At 38.0% G+C, this 20,996-nt stretch overlaps 2 protein-coding genes and 1 long non-coding RNA gene across 5 annotated transcripts in view; 1 reads left to right on the forward strand and 2 right to left on the reverse strand.

Moving 5' to 3' along the window:
* Positions 1–20,996, reverse strand: part of nr1h5 (nuclear receptor subfamily 1, group H, member 5) — a 612,581-nt gene that overhangs the window by 130,356 nt on the left and 461,229 nt on the right. The window lies entirely within an intron of this gene.
* The window catches only part of dennd2c (DENN/MADD domain containing 2C), a 57,873-nt gene that overhangs the window by 2,235 nt on the left and 34,642 nt on the right, over positions 1–20,996 (reverse strand). For all 3 annotated transcript variants that reach the window (XM_087264365.1, XM_087264367.1, XM_087264366.1), the window contains 8 exons: positions 19,858–19,935; positions 19,623–19,763; positions 17,345–17,493; positions 15,246–15,423; positions 12,013–12,054; positions 8,730–8,838; positions 5,499–5,741; positions 1,384–1,470 (listed from right to left, as the gene is read on the reverse strand). In XM_087264365.1, coding sequence (XP_087120491.1) covers positions 1,384–1,470; positions 5,499–5,741; positions 8,730–8,838; positions 12,013–12,054; positions 15,246–15,423; positions 17,345–17,493; positions 19,623–19,763; positions 19,858–19,935 — 1,027 coding nt within the window. The remainder of the gene's footprint in view (positions 1–1,383; positions 1,471–5,498; positions 5,742–8,729; positions 8,839–12,012; positions 12,055–15,245; positions 15,424–17,344; positions 17,494–19,622; positions 19,764–19,857; positions 19,936–20,996) is intronic.
* On the forward strand, positions 8,105–12,534 carry LOC147842583 (uncharacterized). Its single transcript, XR_015497737.1, has 3 exons — positions 8,105–9,172; positions 9,901–10,228; positions 11,381–12,534. It is a non-coding gene; the product is annotated as an uncharacterized LOC147842583 (long non-coding RNA).

Consider the following 20,996-nt stretch of genomic DNA (forward strand, 5'->3'; position numbering starts at 1 on the left):
TAATTAGAGATATCTCTAAATATATTTATGGATAGTCTGAACAAGGTTTAAATGCTAAAACGGCTTGCCATACGCTCTCACTCAGCAGCACAGTGGAGATTTCTCTAGTTATATCGTTTCAGTCGTTTGATATGCCGTCAAATATTTCGCCAAACAGTCCTTAGGGATGCGGGGACACGCAGTCAGATATTTCGCCAAACAGATCCGCCACTTTTGGCACTCATAAACAATCATTAAGCTCTCGTGCTGCAGGAATGAGGAGGTTTGCTGAAGGCGCGCAGCTGGCGTGCTGTGAGGAGTTCTCGTCTTTAATAAACTACGGCAATTTGCGTTCACTAAACAGTAAGAATGATTAATAAATCCATATCAAACAGTCCTTTAAAAGTCACGTCTCGCTTTCGGTTTCGGGCAAAGCCCAAGTGTACCGCGCTCAGGCACACCTCTTCCAACCGGGCCAGGGCCGGCCAAGTGAACCGTGCTTGAGCGCGATTCAGCGCACTCACACTTCTCAAACGATCCGGGAAACGGGCCTGGGCACGGTACGGATGGCATAGTGTGAGTAGGCCCTTAATAAGTTATGGGTGTGTTTTGAGCATAACGTGCATTAAACCAATCAGAGTCTCATCTCCCATTGCCTTTAAGAATCAGTTGTGTCGTGCCATGGCGCATTTGTTATTTACATGACGGGCTTTGTAAGAGGACAAACTGAACATTTTACTAGCGAGAAAGCAGTTAAACAGACCGTCTGCAGAACGAGGATAAAGAACAAGCCACTTCCAATAACCCTATTTAATTTCTCTTACTTTACTATTTCTCATTATGTGACTCCATTACTTTGGTGGATAAGGAAATGGTGTTGTACACACTTCACAGAGGACATCCATTAGTCTACATATTTCATTTTGTTTGTTAAGTGCAAAGATTTGTTTTAAAATTACTTTAAACTCAGTTCTCATTTACAGCAAATGAATAAATGAACAATAATAGCGTAAAAAAACTCGTCCTATTCTTATGATTCATATGGTGACGCATACATCTCCAAAACCCGACAGGTGGACAAATATAAACTTGTTTTATTAAAACAAATATAAATATGCATATAATAGATAATACTGCTAATAATAATAACAATACAAATGCCAATTGTTATAAATAAACTGAAAAAAAGAGTTGTTATTATTAGAAATATTATTAGAGTCATTTATTAGAAATGAGTTAATAAAATGATTATGCTTAGAAATGTGTTGAAAAAATCTTCTCTCTGTTAAACAGAAACTGGGAAAAATATACAGGAGGGTTATTAATTCTGACGTCAACTGTAAATACTTTTCCGTCTTTACCATTTCATTTCAGAGTGATTAAAAAGCAGTAGAAAAGATTTACCGAGGCCTTTGAGAAATCTGTTGACTCCGCTGGTTTCAGGTTCAGGATACGAATCCAGATATTCTGCAGCTCTCAGTTCAAACAAGCCTGTTAAACCAGAATGAAACATGACTTAAAGGGATAGGTTACCTAAAAACTATTTATTCACTCTCAAGTACATATCTTCATGAGTTTTTATTCTGTTGGACAAATAGGAAGATATTTTGAAGAATGTTGTTGATTTTCATTATGAAAAAAAAAATGCTATGGAAGTCAATGTTTGTACTTGTAGCTTCATTTATGCTCTTCAGAAACCTAAAAGTGATGTCACGCTTGGTACATCCATATCTTTTAGTCTGACTAAAACAAACATGCCCATAAACAAAAAAGACCACGTCCCTTCTGAAACCTCTACCATCATTATTAGACATCATTATCAATCATACAAAATCACTGATTGAAAGTGTTTCCAACAATATCATCCTTCAGTGTTGCAATCATTATAGTTGTTATGTGTACTTCTTTATTCTCAGAGAATAACACCATTATTTAAAGGGTTGAGACATCTGCAGTTTTGAAAGCATCCCGCAAATGTATGATGCAAATCACCATTACATGCTTCAACAATTGAAGCTTGGTGTACATAATACAAACCCATATGAACCCTGTGAATCGCTACAATTTAACCCTTGTGTACTGTTAAAATTGACTACACTTTCGTTATGCTAGCGGCTTTTTTGCCCCATTTTCTTCCATTATAATGATATTTTTTGATTGCAAAGCTATGGAATTAAATAAGCATGCATTCTTGATTGTTGGTGGTTTTCCCTGTTGGAAAGAGGTCAAATGTGCACTTTTTACAGTTGATCATCAGTTGGCAGCATTAACCCTTTAGACAGGCTTGTGCAAAAAAGTTTTAGATTTTTATATGGAGTTTTATGAAGTAAAACAACAAATTATAGTGTGCGTGCATAAATACACTTACTATGTTCTGAGAGCTGAGGTGCTTGTTTTTTATCCTCTCAAACATATAAAGGTAAGTCTGCAAAGGTCTCTCTCACGTTCTTACACACATCAATGGAAGTGTGCGAGTGTGTAAACAAAAGTGAATGAGGCAAAAACAGCCACGAACATAACAAATAGGTAGTACATTTGCCAGGAGTGTATTGTTGAATTTTTTTTACAGTTTTCAAAGCAATTTCCCAAAATGTGTGTCAAAATAAGATTTGTTACCAAAATCACTCCACTTGATGAAACATATAGACAGCTACAGCCAAATTAAGACTCAAAATCAACCCAGAGTGGATGAAAACATCCTTAAAATATGTATTGGAAAACATATGAATGTGCTTTTGCATCTTAAACAACTTTTATTATCTGGTTTTGTTTATTTAAGCAGTTTGATTGGCTATATGTCAAGGAGATATAAAGACCATACACACTCAGTCGCAGATCAAACTTGTGTTGAAGACTCAGGATATACGGATGAGAATTTATGCCAAGCAGAAGCTCTTACAAAGCAAAATCAAACACTTGCGATCCATAAATGCATCTCTCGTCTGTCATAGGAAATCTATGCATGCTGTCGTGAAAAATTAAGCAATGTATCTTCTCATTGGACAAGGGCATGCATAATGATGAATAATTATGAGATGATGACAGATCCTCAATTATAGTTAAGTCCAGGAGATGTATACAGCAGAAAAACTCAAAGTTAGCCAAGTTTCTCTCATACAATTAAAATGAACGCATGATAACATCGTCCTCTATGATGTAACACTAATATTATGACCTTTTAACCCTTATACGTGACTCTGGAACACAAAACCAGGCTTATGTTGCATGGATATCTTTCTTAGAATAACAAAAGATAGATTTTATGAGTCAAAATGATCAATATTCCCTTTATGACAACAATAATAAGATTATTAAATAAACATCACGTTCAATGAAGACTTTTAGGGTGCTTTCACACTTGCACTTTTGGTCCGCACCTGGGTTCGTTTGACGTCATAGTACGGTACGTTTAGATAGTGTGAACGTGTCTTCTGAACTCGGATGCGCACCTGTGAACCGTACCTGAAAGAGGTGGTCTGGGGTACGGTTCATGCGAACTCTGGTACGGTTCTCTGTACGACAAACTATCGTTTTCATAACATCTGTCGTGTTTTTGTGTGTCACGTTTCGTACCTTGGTGACACGCGCGGCACTGAGCCAGGGCAAACACAGTGATACACAGTGATGTTTGCTTGTCTCCTCCAAAAACAGCTCCTGCAGACACTGTGTGATGTTCTGAATGTTTATAATATGTTTGCGGCAGATACACGCGAGTTGCTTTTTGTATGTCCAAAATGAAAAGCTTCAGTTAAAGCAGAATGACCGCGATGTGCGGAAGTCTTTCCATTTCGGCGCTTGCTTTCGTGACCGTCACCTAGCAGCGGCCATAAACAAAACAGCAGCTTGATGACGCAAGCTAACCGGGGTTCAGAAGGAAAAAAGACAGTATGAACACAAACCAACCGAGAAGGTGGCAGGGGGAGACAATCGAACTTGGGTACGGTCCAGGCAAATGAACCAAGTAGTGAATTTCTCTCTGTAATTCTATCAAAACTATTTTGGTTACAAATTTGCATTTCTAAAAGGAACAATTTATCGTTCCACATAATGAAAATGTAAAATTCGTTTGAAAGTTGTCCGGAATATCCTTCTATTCTTAAATTGGACATCTTTTATTTATTTTTTTATATTTTATTGCCAAAGACTTGTATCTCAGCCAAGTGTTCTCCTATATCCTTTCAAATCATACATCAATGTAAAGTGTATTTTTTCTGGTTTCAAGCTTCAAAATTAAAACTTGACCCTGATGACTGGTTTTGTGGTCCAGGATCACATATATTGCTGTAGGTTAATCTGACCACTTAAATGTATTTTCCCTTTTTTATTTTGTATATTTTCTCCAATTTTTCGTGTAAGGCCATAAATATGCATGGAAATAGTTGATACTCTGAGGTATTATGGAATGGTCTGGAAAAAAATAACAACATTTCAGTGCACAGACCTGGATGGATGGATGGATGGATGGATGGTGTAGAATGAAAGACAGATAAATAGACGGATGGGTGAAAGGACAGGCAGGTAGGCAGATGATAGATAGATAGATAGATAGATAGATAGATAGATAGATAGATAGATAGATAGATAGATAGATAGATAGATAGATAGATAGATAGATAGATAGATAGATAGATAGATAGATAGACAGACAGACAGATAGATGGACGGACGGAAGGACGGACGGACGGATGGATGGATGGGAGTAGAATGAAAGACAGATAAATAGACGGATGGGTGGGCAGGCAGGTAGGCAGGCAGGTGATAGATAGATAGATAGATAGATAGATAGATAGATAGATAGATAGATAGATAGATAGATAGATAGATAGATAGACGGACGGACGGACGGACGGACGGACGGACGGACGGACGGACGGACGGACGGACGGACGGACGGATGGATGGATGGGAGTAGAATGAAAGACAGATAAATAGACGGATGGGTGGGCAGGCAGGTAGGCAGATGATAGATAGATAGATAGATATAGATAGATAGATAGATAGATAGATAGATAGATAGATAGATAGATAGATAGATAGATAGATAGATAGATAGACAGACAGACAGATAGACAGATAGACAGATAGACAGATAGACAGATAGAGTAGAATGGCAGAAAGACAGACGGATAGACGGACGGACGGACGGACGGACAATCTTCTCGTTTGAGGATATTTACATGTCATTTGACAAATTCATTCACTTTTATCTAAGAAAATTGAAAAGGAATTCTGAGAATCAAACCCATGTTCTAGTGTGAAAAAATGTAGCATTAAAAAGTTACAATATTAATCATACTTTTTTGTTGCTCTACTGTTAAAAGGTTTGCTTTTTACCTGATTAGATTTTTTATTATTCTATCGTGTGATTTTCTGTGAATTGTTCCAAATTCAAATAAGGTAAAATTGATGCACAAAATTAAAATCATACCCAGAACACAAAACTTTATGTGAGGATTAAAACCTTAATCATTCTCGGTGTGAAATGACCTCTAAACTTTAGGCTTTCTTTCTCCTCTCACCTTTAACTCCTCCTTTTCTGAGCTCTCGGTCCTGAATGAATCCAGCAAACATCTGTGTATCCATGAAGAGCTGCAGGAGCTGTCGGACGCCTCTGGATGGGTGAGACTTTCTAAAAGCATCTCTCTGCAGTTCTCGGGTCCCGCCGGGTCCTGAGTCGCTCATGTAGAGAGAATAATGGCCCACGATCTCCACGAAAAACCACACAAACGCCTCCGACACCAACGTGCTCAAGTCCGACTTATCTGAGAGGAGAATAAAACCACAATGACACAGCACTGACACCATAGCTTGCAATATAGATTTTTGTCATTGTAACTTTAGTTAAAGTGTTCTTATAAAAGTTTACGTCTATTTAAATTAATGTGTTATACAGTATAGTATTTTTTTTTAAATTAGATATTTTAGCATGTTTTTAGTAAATATATACAATAAAATAAAAAATACAGAAATAAAAGACATTTCATTTATTTTTACTTCGGCTTAGTAATTTTATTTATCAGGGATCACCGCAGCGGAATGAACCGCCAACTATCATCATCATTTTGTTTTGGCTTAGTCCCTTAATTTATGAGGCATCACCACAGCGGAATGAACCGCCAACTATTATCATCATTTTGCTTCAGCTTAGTCTCTTAATTTATCAGGGATCACCACAGCGGAATGAACCACCATCATCATCATTTTCCTTTGGATTGGGCCCTTTATTTTTCAGGGATTGCCACAGCGGGATGAACCGCCAACTATAATCATCATTTGCCTTCGGCTTAGTCCCTTAACTTATCAGGAATCACCACAGAAGAATGATTTTCCTTCGGCTTAGTCCCTTTATTTATAAGGGATCACTACAACAGAATGAACCACCAACCATCATAAATTTTTTCAGTTTAGTCCCTTAATTTGTCAGAGTTTGCCACAGCGGAATGAATCGCCAACTATCATCATTTTTCTTTGGCTTAGTCCCTTTATTTATTAAGGATCGCCACAGCAGAATGTACCGCCAACTATCATCATTTTCCTTCAGCTTAGTCTCTTTATTTATCAGGGATCACCAAAGCGGAATGAACCGCCAACTATCATCATCATTTTCCTTCGCCTTAGTCCCTTAATTTATCAGGGATCGCCACAGCAGAATTAACCGCCAACTATCATCACAATTTTCCTTTGGTTTAGTCCCTATATTTATCAGGGATCACCACAATTTAGTTCATCCAATTCACCAATAGTGCAAATCTTTGAACTCTACAGGAAACTGGAGCACCCCGAAGAAACGCACTCGAACACAGGGAGAACATGCAAACTCCAGACAGAAACGCCAACTGACCCAGCCGGGACTCGAGTCAATAACCTTCTTGCTGTGAGGTGACTGTGCTAACCACTGAGCCACCATGCCACCCTTATATAGTATTTATTTAATTTCAGTTATTTTAGCATGTTACATTTTTTAGTACATGTACATAATCAAAAGACAATTCCTTGGCAAATTAATATATTTTTTATGTTTAATCTACCACAAGTAATAAACGTGATTTACATTTTACAGGTAACATTGTTGTTTTTTTATTTTTAAATAAAAGTCTTTAAAAAACGATAACTTTTAGATATTATGTTGTGTTTTTGTACATCTGTTTATTCTTTTTTTCTGTGCTGGGCAAAGATCGAGATTAATCACATCAACATTAAAAGTTTGTTTTGAACTAATATATGTGCGTGTATAATATATATTTATTATATATATATATACAAACATACAGTTGAAGTCAGATTCATTAGCCCCACTGTTTATTTTTTCCCTCAAATTCTATTTAACGGAGAGAAGATTGTTTTCAACACATTTCTAAACATAATAGTTTAATAACTCATTTCTAAAAACTGATTTATTTTATCTTTGCCATGATGACAGTGAATAATATTTGACTAGATATTTTTCAAGACACTTCTATACAGCTTAAAGTGACATTTAAAGGCTTAACTAGGTTAATTAGGTTAACTAGGCAGGTTAGGGTAATTAGGCAAGTTATTTTATAGCAATGGTTTGTTCTGTAGACTATCGATGAAAAAAAAAAAAGATTAAAGGGGCTAATAATTTTTACCTTAAAATGTTTTTTAGAAAATTAGAAACTGCTTTTATTCTAGCCGAAATAAAACAAATAAGACTTTCTCCAGAAGAAAAAATATTATCAGACATACTGTGAAAATGTCCCTGCTCGGTTCGACTGTACATCATTTGGAAAATATTTTAAAAAGAATAAAAATCAAAGGGGGGCTAATAATTCTGACTTCAACTGTATATATATATAATACACACATACATAAAAACAAAACTACAAAATGTTTGTTTAATAGATTTAGAATAATTAGATTTAAGATTATATATTATATGTATCATATACATTTATATTTTATATGAAAATATAAATAAACATTTTTTCAAATAGATGCATGCATGTGTGTACTTATATATACAAAAAATAAATGTACATTGAGCACACATAAACACTAAACAAAATTATATTTTGGAGGAGATAAATCTCAATTAATCCTTGCCCAGCACTAGTTTTCTTTTAAAGAAAATGTCTATATATAGTGTTTTTTATTTTTTTATTTTAACACATCAAGTACTGCAATTACCTGAAATAAGTTTCTATTCGTTTTTGTTACAGTTAACTATAATAAAAAGCTGCATAGTGCAAGAAACAGACACTTCAAATAAGAATTTTGTAGCTTTTAGTCCATATTCAAGGGTTTTGAGGTTTTGAAGTGTACTCTAAATATTTTAACAGATATGAAATTTAAATTTCTAACTTTCAAAACCAAAAATATCAAGAATGCATAATCAGATGTTTCCTTAAAAAAACTGTATAAAATATTGCTAATTTACCAATAACATAATTAAAACTTATCAGCAAAGAATAAACAGATTGTCCTTTAAAATGGTATTATATTACAACTCATCGTCCTTTAATATATATAATTTAATACAGTATACCCATTGTAATGACTATTTTCCATTGTCTATCTTAACGAAACACCTGAAATAATAATAGTTATCAGCTTGTTCCTGACCTCAGTGTTTAACGGTTAATTTCTCAACACACCGTTAATGAAAAGATCACAGCTCATCTGACACAATAAGACAATGGACCAAACCTTCAATCACACGAGCATAACCGGTTTAAAGCTCTGATTCAGATGATGTGAAAAGAAAAAAGGGCACGTGTGTTCAGTCTGACCTCCTCTTCTGTCTCTGCGGTTTTGTTCCAGTATCTCCTCTCTGTTCTCCAGGATCTCCTGAAGAGCTGCCTGCAGCTTACTGGGCAAAATACAGTCCTCGTCTCCAAGCTGAGAGAACGATGAATACAAGAGCAAATATAGGAAAGAAACAGATGTTTTGAGTAGATAGATAAACAGAAAGGGCAATTTCAAAACTGTATTCTGTAATTTAACACATTAAACTGATCCAAACTGACAGTAATAAATTAATTATATATATATTTTTTTCATTTTTTAATTATTCATTCACTTTCCATCTACTTAACCGACGCTTTGGCGCAGTAGGTAGTGCTGTCGCCTCACAGCAAGAAGGTCGCTGGTTCGAATGAATAAATTTTCCATCTACTTAGTCCCTTTATTCATCAGAGGTCACCACAGCATATGTTTTACACAGTGGTTGCCCGTCCAGCTGCAACCCAGAACTGGGAAACACCCATATCGTAGCACCCAGAGAAAACCCAAGCGAACACGGGGAGAACATGCAAACTCCACACAGAAATGCCAACTGACCCAGCTGGGGCTCGAACCAGCGACTTTCTTGCTGTGAGCCGACAGTGCTAACCGCTGAGCCACCATGTCACCAATTATCTAATCAACAAATAATTGTTAAAATGCCTAAATTTCTTTAAAAAAGTATAAGTAACTGTTTAAAATATTTCTTAATATTTATACAATTAAAGGTGCAGTATGTAAGTTTGTCACTAAGTGCTTGAACTAGGTATTGCATTCCTGGATCAAATCAAATGCAAGCGCAGGTTGCCAGATTGAGGACAGGAGCGAGTGATTTAAACCGTGTTCTAAAAACTCTTCTTCTAAAATCAACAACAACAGATCATATTACGTTAGTAATATTTATATCATTTGGGGCATCATGGTGGTGCAGTGGCTAGCACGATCGCCTCACAGCAAGAAGGTCGCTGGTTCGAGCCCCGGCTGGGTCAGTTGGCATTTCTGTGTGGAGTTTGCATGTTCTCCCCATGTTGGTGTGGGTTTCCTCCAGATACTCCGGTTTCCCCCCACAGTCCAAAGACATGCTATATAGGTGAATTGAATAAGCTAAATTGGCTGTAGTGTATGAGTGTGAATGCAAGAGTGTATGGGTGTTTCCCAGTGTTAGGTTGCTGCTGGAAGGGCTTCCGCTGTGTAAAACTTATGCTGGATAAGTTGGCGGTTCATTCTGCTGTGGCGACCCTGATTAACAAAGAGACTCGAGTCAAAAAGAAAATGAATGAATATGTATATCGTTTGCTAATTAATAACCTTGTGGAACTCTGAATCTGCGTCTCATTTCGGAGTTTGCTGCTGTCCACCAGAGGTCATATTTTGGTCACAGACACACACTTTGAGAGCCCTTATGACTGACTGAATGAAATATGCGGTTCTCTACTAAGGCAGCCAGGAGTGCTGAAATATAATTGGCTAAACTGGCAGTGGGCGGGTTAAAATAACTAAAACAAAGGCCCCGTTTACACTAGTGCGTTTTAGTTTTAAAACGGCGTTTTAGAATAAAAACGATCCGCGTCCACACTCGCGTTTTACCCAGCGTTTCTGAACTGCTCTCCGTCCACACCAAAACGCTGAAAACGCACATCACGTGACCACACTCACACTCTCGGGCAAGCGCTGCAGCCCATATACCCAGATGAGAGCTCTGCTAGTCGGACTTCTCATCAAGCATCTCCCGCTGGATCTAATATCACTATATTTATTAAACGGGATATTTCATTTATCTTGTTGTCTTTATCTAACGACATATTCCCTGACTTTGGGCATTGGAATCTATTACTTGTTCTCAGGTAACGTGTTTTGTCTGAGAGCAAAGAGAAGTTAATGATTAATGTAAGCACGTACATTCTGTATATTGACTGATCGCTTGCCTTTATTTCCTATAATGTATAAACTTATTGTATGTTATACTTTTATAATGGCTATTATCGATGATTAAAACTGATATTCAGCAAAAGAGAGGCTGTGTTTCGTATTTTCACTGAAATTGAAAGGAGGCAGTTGTTATCGGCTCCGTTTTGTTATAAATATCCACACAGTGAAGATGACGCTCATATATGCAGCACGACACCTCAACATTTCTGCTGTCTAAGTTGCTAATATTAAAATGAAAATAGGCAGTTCCTTAAATCATGTTTACATTTTATTGTTGAGAAAGTGAAACAACGAAGCCAGGGTGATGTGAATGAAGCTATAAAGTGCACTGTTCCCTTTGAAGATTTACCCGTGTCCTCAGTATAGTCTGTTTACCATATCAAACTGAGAAGAAGAGACTGCAGCCTTGATCAAATTTGCGAAGTCTGAACTTACACGGAGAGAAAGGAGGACTGAACTGTGTGTGTTAGGCTACTTAATATTCAGGAAAAGCCCCAATCAGAGAGGCGAACGTCTGCAGCCCCGCCTCCGTTTTCAGATGTCTCCGTTTTCCATCATCCACACTGAGACGGAGCAGCAGCGTTTCAGAATGAAAACAGCCTCTCCAGCGTTTTCGAAACGCTCCGTTTTCGGCGCTCGAGAACTCCGGCGTAGTGTGGACGGTTGGCGTAACCGTAGCAAAACTTATGCGTTTTCAAACTAAAACGCATTAGTGTAAACGGGGCCAAAGAGCGTTCAGGAATGTTTACTCAGCACGTTTCTTAAATATCTGCAAACAAATTATGGCATTGTTATGCTTTAGAAGAGTCAAAAACTTACATACAGCACATTTAATAAATGTTTCTTGACCATCTAATAAGTATATTAGAATGATTTCTAAAGACTGATGCATTAATTATGAAAATTTAGTTTTGCATTGTAGGAATAAATCATATTTTGAAATGCATCAAAAAAAATAAAATAATATTTATTCAGTAATAACATATTTTACAGTATTTTTTTATTAAACAAATGCAGGCTTGTTGAGAACACAAAACGTTCATTATTGTTGGAAACTGGTAACTATTGACATCCATAGTTGGAAAAATACTATAGAATTCAATGGTTCCAACATCTTTAAAATATCTGTTTTTGTGTTCAATCAGGTTTGAAACAAATGAAGAGTGAGTAAACGATACAGTTTTGGCTGAACTATCCCTTTAAAAGTGTCACGTTTATGTCTCTGACTGACAGTAAAGTACAGTTACTCAGGCCCTGACTTGAGTTTCAAACCGCACCCTCATAAACACACACACACGCACTGGTGACACTTTCACAATGACACACCCTTGTATTATTAGGGAACTAAACCAGCATACACACCTGAACGACAAACTTGTCTGTACACAAATCCACAATAAGCACCTGAGAAGGAATTAAGAAAAAAAAAGAAGAACGGAAGGTCAGAATCACGTCAGCTCTTCAACACTGATTATGTAACAAATGCATGTGACTTTTGTGCTCTTTTAAAACAGAAGGCATAAGCAAAAATACATACAATCACTTAAAGCTGATATAAAGGTCACTATAGATAACAGGCCTGACAAGAACTTCATGCTGAAATGTTACATAAGGGCCCAGTTTCACAAACATGGCTTAGATTAAGCCAGGACTATGCCTTAGTTAAATAAGGTTATTTAAGACACATTTGTAAAAATGGCCTTAGAAAAATATTACTGGTGTGCACCTGGAGACAAAAAATGACACTGGCATATTTTAAGACATCTCACCGCAAGTTATTTTGAGTTATTTCAAACATGCAATTTAACGCTGACTAGCTTTAAACCTTGTTTGTGAAACCGGGGGAAGGTTTATTAGCATGCTAGTCTTAACTTCAGTATTGACTTGTGTTTAAATGTGTACGTTACGATGGCTGAGAGAGCTCAAATGTGCTGCAAGTTAAGAAAACACATGGAAACAGATAAACACATTGGGTCCTATCATACACTCAGCGTAATAAGGTGAAAGGCGTGTTTGGCGCGCTTTGTTGCTATTTTCAGACCAGCACTACAGTAATATTCACGTTTTGCACCATGTTGTTTAAATCACAAATCCAATTGCGCCATTGTGTGGACTCGAGGGTGTTCCGGTTTAAAAAGGAGGTGTTACAAGGCGCATTGGTGGCACGTTGCTATTTTGAGGAACTAAAATAGGCCGCACTGTTGACCGACTACAAGCTAGTCTAAAGTCCAGCGCAGAGCCGTTGGTTATGCGTCTATGCGGGTCCAAATGATTACACATTGCTTAATATACACAGGATCCATTGTACAGTAATACCCAAATATTTTTACATATGAAAAAATTACACAGAAGGACTTAATTCAAATATTGACGATAATAACAAAAATAAAGTAACAGGAGCTTAAAGTGTCACGATATGGGGGTGGTGAAGAGGAGGCGAGGACCCAAATGCAGGGAATGAAGAGTTTAATGAAAAATAAAACAAAAACAAAACTCAAATCTCCCCATGTGGGGAAAAAAACAACATTATATTACACACACAACTAGACAAGATCTGGAACTTTTCAAGACAATACTTTAAACCGCTGTTGTAGAAAAGAAATCAGCAACAGGGAAGGGAACAATCAATAACGGACCAGCACAGAACAGAGCACACTAGGAGAATAAATAGGAAAGACAAACCAATAAACAGACAGGCGGACAGGTGAAAATAATAATTACAAACAAGGTAACAAGGTGGGTGGGACAAGACAATAGACGGGAGAGCGCATGACACAGAGAGACAATACAAGCCATGCGCTCACATAACACAACACTGAAGCACACGACAAAAGCACATGACCACAATGTAAACACCGAGCCACGTGCTTTGACAAAAGACGCAAGACACGAGCACACGATGAATGAAAACACTCACCATGCGCTCACATATGCAGCATGCATGCTTCATCCCAGCGCCGACCAAAACCGAAACCAACAAGACTGAGACGGTGGGAATGAAACCTCATGCTGCTGACAGACGAAAACACAAACACGAGTACAAGAGCGCACGCGTCTGAGGGCCGCAGAGCGCGCGCGCGGCCGCGTCAAGCAGGAGCGCACACACTCTGCGTACACCCACGACGGCGCGCGCGCACACAGAGACAGAAACAGGACCAGACACGAGTAGTGTCCGAGATCTGCCACCAAAACAAGAATTTACAAGATCAGAGTGGCAGAACCCTGACATAAAGTGTTTAAAAAACTGGCAAACTGAGACTGAGATAGACTCTCTTCAATGATTATGCTTTGCACTATTTATTTGAAAGTACTATGTGAAATAAAGTGTTTTCTTCCAAACAATAGCAAGTGCTCAAAGTGCTTAAATAACTGAACTGCTGAACTGAAGATTAGGAATGAAATCAAGGCCATTATCATATGTGTGTGTGTGTGTGTGTGTGTGTGTGAGAGATTTAATGGTTTATACCGCAGTCAAATAAGATTTTATTGCCGACATGGGGAATTTCAGACTGTTAAACAATGGAAACAATTCAAGAAATGACGGTTATTAAATTAAACTCACGGTTATAATCAAATCTCAGACCTCTTCTCTGTTGTTTAGAAGTCTCCATGACAACATTCTAGAAAATTCCCTTCAGGACATGCGTTTTGTAACCTACAGGCCAGATGAGTTTTGCTCCAAGACACAGAATTAATGGAATGGATTTCGAAGTGTTTTCTGAGATGTTTTAAAGACCCTATGCTCTTAATTCTGGGATTTTATGAACAAATGCATTTGTTGTCAAACACACAACACAAACTGCTCTCACACAGCCTAACTACAGCCAAGAAGTTACTGCTAATGTTTGGGAAGAAACAGAAGTCTCCTACATGTAAACGGTGTTTTGAAGAAATGACTTCTACGTTACATTTGGAGCAAATTAGCCACAGCTTAAAAAGATAACTTGAGCAATTTGACAAAATGTGGCATCCTTTTATCTGTTACCTTGACAACACCCGTGTGGACTAATGCATCATTTTATGTAATGCTTTAATATTCCTTTTATCATACTCTGTTGCTCAAACAGGTCTTTGTAAACAAGTCTTTAGGAATGGCTTGTTATGTGAATGGGTTTTTATTTATTATTTACATTTTGTATCTCTTTCTTTGCTTATGTAATATGTGGACAACATATGTAAAACAGAGAATCCTATATCCAAAATCTTTGTCTTTAATATAAACATATTTGACAGAAAAAAAGAATAGTTCTTCTAGAATTAAATAGATTTTAAAAGTAATTTTTATTGGTTTTACATTTTTAAACCATTGGTTTTTTACATTTAGTTTTTATTTTAGCTATAGCTATTTTAGTTTCAAGTTAAACAGATTAAAACAAGAAATATATTATTGGCTAAAATAAGAAAACAGATTATTAGTGTCTACAAGGCAAAGTGTCACTCAAACCTGATTGACCAATAGCAAACCACATCAATTCAATCCCCCAATCAATTCCCTAAAGACAAAATTAAGTCCCACCCTACTCTGTTTTCTTTTTTGACAATAATGAAGAAAAACTACTGTAACTTGCATGCTATGCCAAATGTATGTGACTGACCTCCTCAATGGGCATGTCCAGCACCTCGGGCAGGGATGGAGAAAGAGCCCCCATTACAAATGGAGTGGGAGAGCAGCAAATGTCCAACATGCCAGCCGGAAGAACGGGTACGAATGTGTGCTGCCATGTGAAGGGGTAGAGCAGTGCCAAGGCAGAGTGGGCACATCGAGATAAAACACTAAACAGAGATACACACCGTTAGGTTTGAATGTAAAGCAACACTGTTATTTTTAGAAATAACTCTTTTCTACTATACTTTTTACTTTACAAATCACTCTTTTTTAAAAAATAGGAAATAGGCTTATTTTACATCTCCCCTAGAGTTAAACAGTTGAGTTTTACCATTTTTTAATCTATTCAGCTAATCTCAGGGTCTAGAGCAGGGCTATTCAATTAGTTTGTCATGGGGGGCGGTTCATGAAAAGCATCCCAAACGAATGGAGGGAGAGATATGACTTGCTATATGAGGGATAACACAACAGCATATAAGAGCCCATATGCTGTATATTTTTGCTCCTTAAGACACCCATGTTGGCTTTTTCTACATTAAAATGTTAATATATTGTATTTTGAAACTACATAATATTACAGAATTGCACAATAGACTTTTTTTTTCTTTTTAAAAACATTCAAATGTTGTATTTCAGAGCACAACAAAAGCAGTGCATTGCTGAAGTAGGCTTCTTCTACATTCAAACACATTTATATGTTTGAACTGCATAACAATTAGGGATGCAACAATTATAGATTTTGGTTGTACGATTATATAGTCTGAAGAATAATCATGGTTTCACTGTTATCACGTCTAATGTAAATTCAAGCTTTATATTAGGCAAGTAGCTATTTAGATTAACTGTTGTTGCCATCTGCATTCATGCATACATAATCATTTTAGAAATAATTTGTCAAACATATCTTTTGTTTACATTGCACTGAAAGGTACGCACAACTCACACCTTTCTACTGCTTTTGCCCAGAAAGACGCAAGCGCATCGCTCCGCTGGCGCCAGCATATTTTCATATATTCTTACATCAGAAATAACAAACTTGCAAGCGGAAAAGACGTGATATGGGAACAGCCGCTGCTATAGTTAATCCTGTGTGCGTGTGTATTAGCCTCGGTGTACTTTAAACTTAAAACTAGCGCACAGGCAACTTGGCATCTTGCAGCGGTTTCGTTTTGTTCAGCGCAACAGAAATACGGCTTAGAGAAGACTTTACGATTAATAAACCGACGAATTAAAGCACAGTTAATAGTGAAATCGGCTAATTGTTGCATCCCTATTAACGATATCAGTGCATTGTACAAATAGCCTTTTCTACAGACATGTTTTTGGCTGCCCGCATCACTCGCTTATGATGACTCACGCTCTGTGCATCCTTCAACTGCAGCTCGTGCTGTTATTGAACAGACGCACTTAACTTCAAAACTATAGCGGCCATTTGTCGACTGAACTAAATTTATTTTTAATGTCTTGGTCACACTGTTTGCAAGGCAGGAACAAAGTGCCTCGGGGATCGGATTCGGCCCGCGGGCCGCCAATTGAATAGCCCTGGTCTAGAGGAAACAATTTTAGCTTAGCTTAGCATAGATCATTGAAATGAATTAGACCATTAGCATGTTGGTCAAAAAAGTTCCAAAAACTCTAATTCCCGCATGACAATAAAGAAACTTTGTTGCCGTACCATGGCTGATTTAGGTGAAATGATATTAAACAGTAATCCAGCTGGGGACTATTTTTAGGTGCTGTGTCATATCATTGTGCCTGCTGCAGTCATGGTATAGCAACAAAGTTCCACGATAACTACGCCATACTGAGAGAATAGTTACTAGCCTTATCAGCCTAGAAATTAAAAACTTTGAAATTTCCATCGCCCTCAATACACAATGTAAATACAGAAGATCTAAGCTTTAAACAGAAAAATGATCAAAACTCATTTCTGAATTTTATTAAGCAAGATGCGAATGGTCTAATCGGATTAAATGATCTATGCTAAGCAAAACCAATCAGATCAGCTGAATTGATTGAACAATGGTAAAACTCAACTGTTTAACTCTAGGGGAGATGTAAAATTCAGCTGTATGAGTTGGTCTGTACCTGAGCTTGTCTGCGATGAAGATCACTCTCCTCTCCAGCATCAGTGAAGCGAAGACCTGCAGGAGTCTGGAGACACTGAGACACTGCAGCAAACTCTCAAAGTCCACGTGCTCCAGACGAGAGTCCACCGGCCGGCACAGAGTCAGAACCTGCATGTATAGCAGAAACACAGAGAGAATCAGACTGGTAGAAGTCAAAACTTGATCTAAAGTAGATAGAATACAGATTCAAGTTCAACAACCACATTGCTAAGTTTGTCTTAAAGTCTGTTTGAAATGAAAATTTATAATGTTCATTTTGCTAGCACACAGTGTCATTCTTTAGTTCAACAATTAATCAGTGCAGAGTTAATCCACTGAAAAAATTGTCAATCAAAGTCTGCTCATGTGCTTCTGTGTTCGGTCCTTCTCTGTTGACGTCAGTTTGACAGCTTCAGACAAAACATTATTAACCAGGCTTCTTTTACAGTTTGCTGCCTGGTTCACGTGGGCTCTAAGCTGATGAACTCCATGCTATTAGTAATATAATTGATGCTATTTTGTTTTTTTTTTGTAATGCTACCTTAATGCGATCTGTATTATATTAAGCAGTGTAAAAGTCAAGGAGACCACTTGATTCTCCTCATTTACTATTGCATGACTTTGGAGCAGTGGTGGAAAGAGTACAGAAAAATCATACTCAAGTAAAAGTACCATTACTTGCCCAAAAATGTTGGAGTAGAGTAAAAGTGTCTGTTGTAAATATCATTTAATTTTTCATTTAAGCCACTCTTACTGGCAGAGCTGGAAACTAAACACTATTGGCTGCTTTTTATGGCACAGCCATGTTACTTTGCAGACTAAAGGCTCATTCACACCGGGACGCTTTTCATTTGCATTTATGGTCAGTGCTTTTCAAAACGTTTTCCGCATTCAAACCCAAGCGATTTTAACTGGCGTCAAGCAGAAGAGTATGCAAAATTACTCCTTGATGTTAGATGGCGCTACACAACTTTAAGGTTCTGACACCCACTTGTAACACAGAAGACAAAAAGTTGACACGCTTGTTATTAAAGTTACTGGTGACTTGAACAAGCAAGTAGCAGCTCCAGCCCTAGCTGAAAAAATGATTATTGTTCACCAGTGCAATAAGCAGCTCCACGCTCATATCGCCTTTGAGCATCTTCTTCAATGTGCGCTCGCATTGACAGTTTTGCGCTTGAGCGCTTCCAAGTGCTGTTTTCTGTAACTTTAGAAGCTCCGTGCGCGTAATCAAAAGTGCCAATCTGACTGGTGGAAAAAAAAAACGAGCATGAGGCATTTCTTTAAGAATGAAGCTTTTACGTCTGCTGTTTTGTGCGTTGGCGTGCAATGGAAACCACGAGCAAAAAGCATCCAGGTGTGAACGGGCCTTAAGGCCGGTTACTCAATAAAGCTAAGTAGGGCTGAGCCTAGCCAGTACCAGGATGAGAGACCATATGGGAAAACTAGGTTGCCGTTGGAAGTGGTTTTAGTGAGGCCAGCAAGGGGTGCGCAACCTGTAGTCTGTGTAAGTCCTAATGCCCCAGTATAGTGAAGAGGTCATTAAAAATCCCATGGCACTTCTCGTAGAGAGTAGGGATGTAGCCCTGTTGTCCTGGCCAAATTCCATCCATCGGCCATTACCGATCATGGCCTCACAATCCACCACATCCACCGAATTGGCTCTATCACTGTCTCTCCACTCCATCTATAGCTGGTGTGTGGTAATCGCACTGACGCCATTGTCCAGTGGCTGCCGTCGCATCATCTAAGTGGATGCTGCACACTGGGGTTGGTGTGGAGAAACCCCCCTTGAGATTGTGAAGCGCTTTGTGTGTATAGCCATAAACAATAAATGTGCCATATAGATATACATTAAAGGTGAGGAGCTAGTCTATGTCCTAGCTTCTCTTGATGTTTCGGTTGAACTTACATCCTACATCAAACAAAAATGCACATTTCAAAGCACTACATAGGACCTTTAACCAAATAAAGACTAACACATGTCTATATTTTTCCAATAAGTAGCTTATTTGTAATAAAGTAATAAATATAAGTGCATTATTAATACACTACTAAAATTAAAAACCTGTACAATATGCTGTAATTAAAAAATATAAACGTATACATAACTAAACATACATTATGAGAAATAATAATATAAATATCTAAATTAATATTTACAATGTTTTAGAAATAATAATTTTCATTACTGAGAACAACCCACATCTAGCATTATATAGAGACCTGAATTAAACAACCATTAAACATCAGCGCACCTCATTCCCAGACCCGGGCAGGAAGCTCTTGACGGTGATTGTGCGTCCAGGAGCTGGAAAAGGAGCCTCCATGACGCTGTGCATGAAAGGAGAAACCAGCGCAGGAGAAATCTCTCTCCTCCTCTCCACCTCCTCCAGGATCTGCTCCCAAACATTTCAGACAAATATAATTCAGCCTGTGTCTAGAGCTGATGTTACAGAACACTCACCGATGACCAATGAAAAAAGCCCTGACCTTTGAGAAGAGATTGAAGCAGCCCAGTCTGCTGACGATACAGTGAACTTCAGGCAGTCTCTTCCCTTTCCCACTGGGCTGCAGGACACAGGGGTCAGAGGTCAAGATCAGTGCTCTTCATTAATAATAAACATGTGTTAGATACATTAATACATCACAATCGTAATGTATACTGCTTACTCACCCTCAAGTGGTTCCAAACATTTATGAGTTTCTTTATTCTGTTGAACACTAAAGAGGATGATTTGAGGAAGGTTGAAAACCTGTAACCATTGACTTCCATAGTAGGAAAAACAAATACAATGAAAGTCAATGGTTACAGGTTTCCAGCTTAAGTCAAAATATCTGCTTTTGAGTTCAACAGACTAAAGAAACTCATAAAGGTTTGGAATAGAGGTCTGCATTGCACGGTGCGGCGCGGGAGTAAATTTCTGAATAAAGCGCTGGAGCGGTCGGTAACAGGTTTAATTTGGGACGGGAGCGGGCAGTCTAGCAATATCGATCCCGACTCCCGAGCAAGCGAGCACGCGTATATAATGTTATGTGTGTGTATGTGTGTGTGCGCGTGCGCAAATGAGAGGTTTGTGTGTGCGCGAATGAGAGAGAGCTTTGTCTGCGTGCTTGGTGCTAGTGTGTGTGTGTATGTGTGTTTATACAGACAGCTTGTTATAGGCTGTCTGAACTCTGTATAGCTGGGTGGATTTCGGTTTTGTTCACCCCCCCGCTATTTAGCGAGATTGGGCACGGTGGGTAGAAAATGGGGCAGGGCGGGCAGCGGGACAACAAATGCTGAATATAAGCTGGAGCGGTGGGGTTCGGGCTAAAACCTGGTGGGAGCGGGATTCAAAACTTAGACCCGCACAGATCTCTAGTTTGGAACCACTTGAGGGAGAGTAAGCAGTGAGTACATTTTCAACAAATGAATTGTTTAAGTAAAGGTTGAGTAAATGATGACAATTCTCATTTCTGGGTAAACTATCCCTTTACATCACTTTAAGAAACTAAGACAGGGGTGTCCAAACTCTGTGCTGGAGGGACGGTATCCTGCATATTTTAGTTCTAACTGCAAATGGAGTGATTTTTGGTGGCAAATCTTATTTTTACACATATTTTGGGAAAATGCTTTGAAAATGTAAAAA

The sequence above is a fragment of the Danio rerio genome, chromosome 8 (assembly GCF_052040795.2).
Source record: "Danio rerio strain M-AB ecotype USA chromosome 8, GRCz13ab, whole genome shotgun sequence".
In the NCBI taxonomy this organism is placed as follows: domain Eukaryota; kingdom Metazoa; phylum Chordata; class Actinopteri; order Cypriniformes; family Danionidae; genus Danio; species Danio rerio.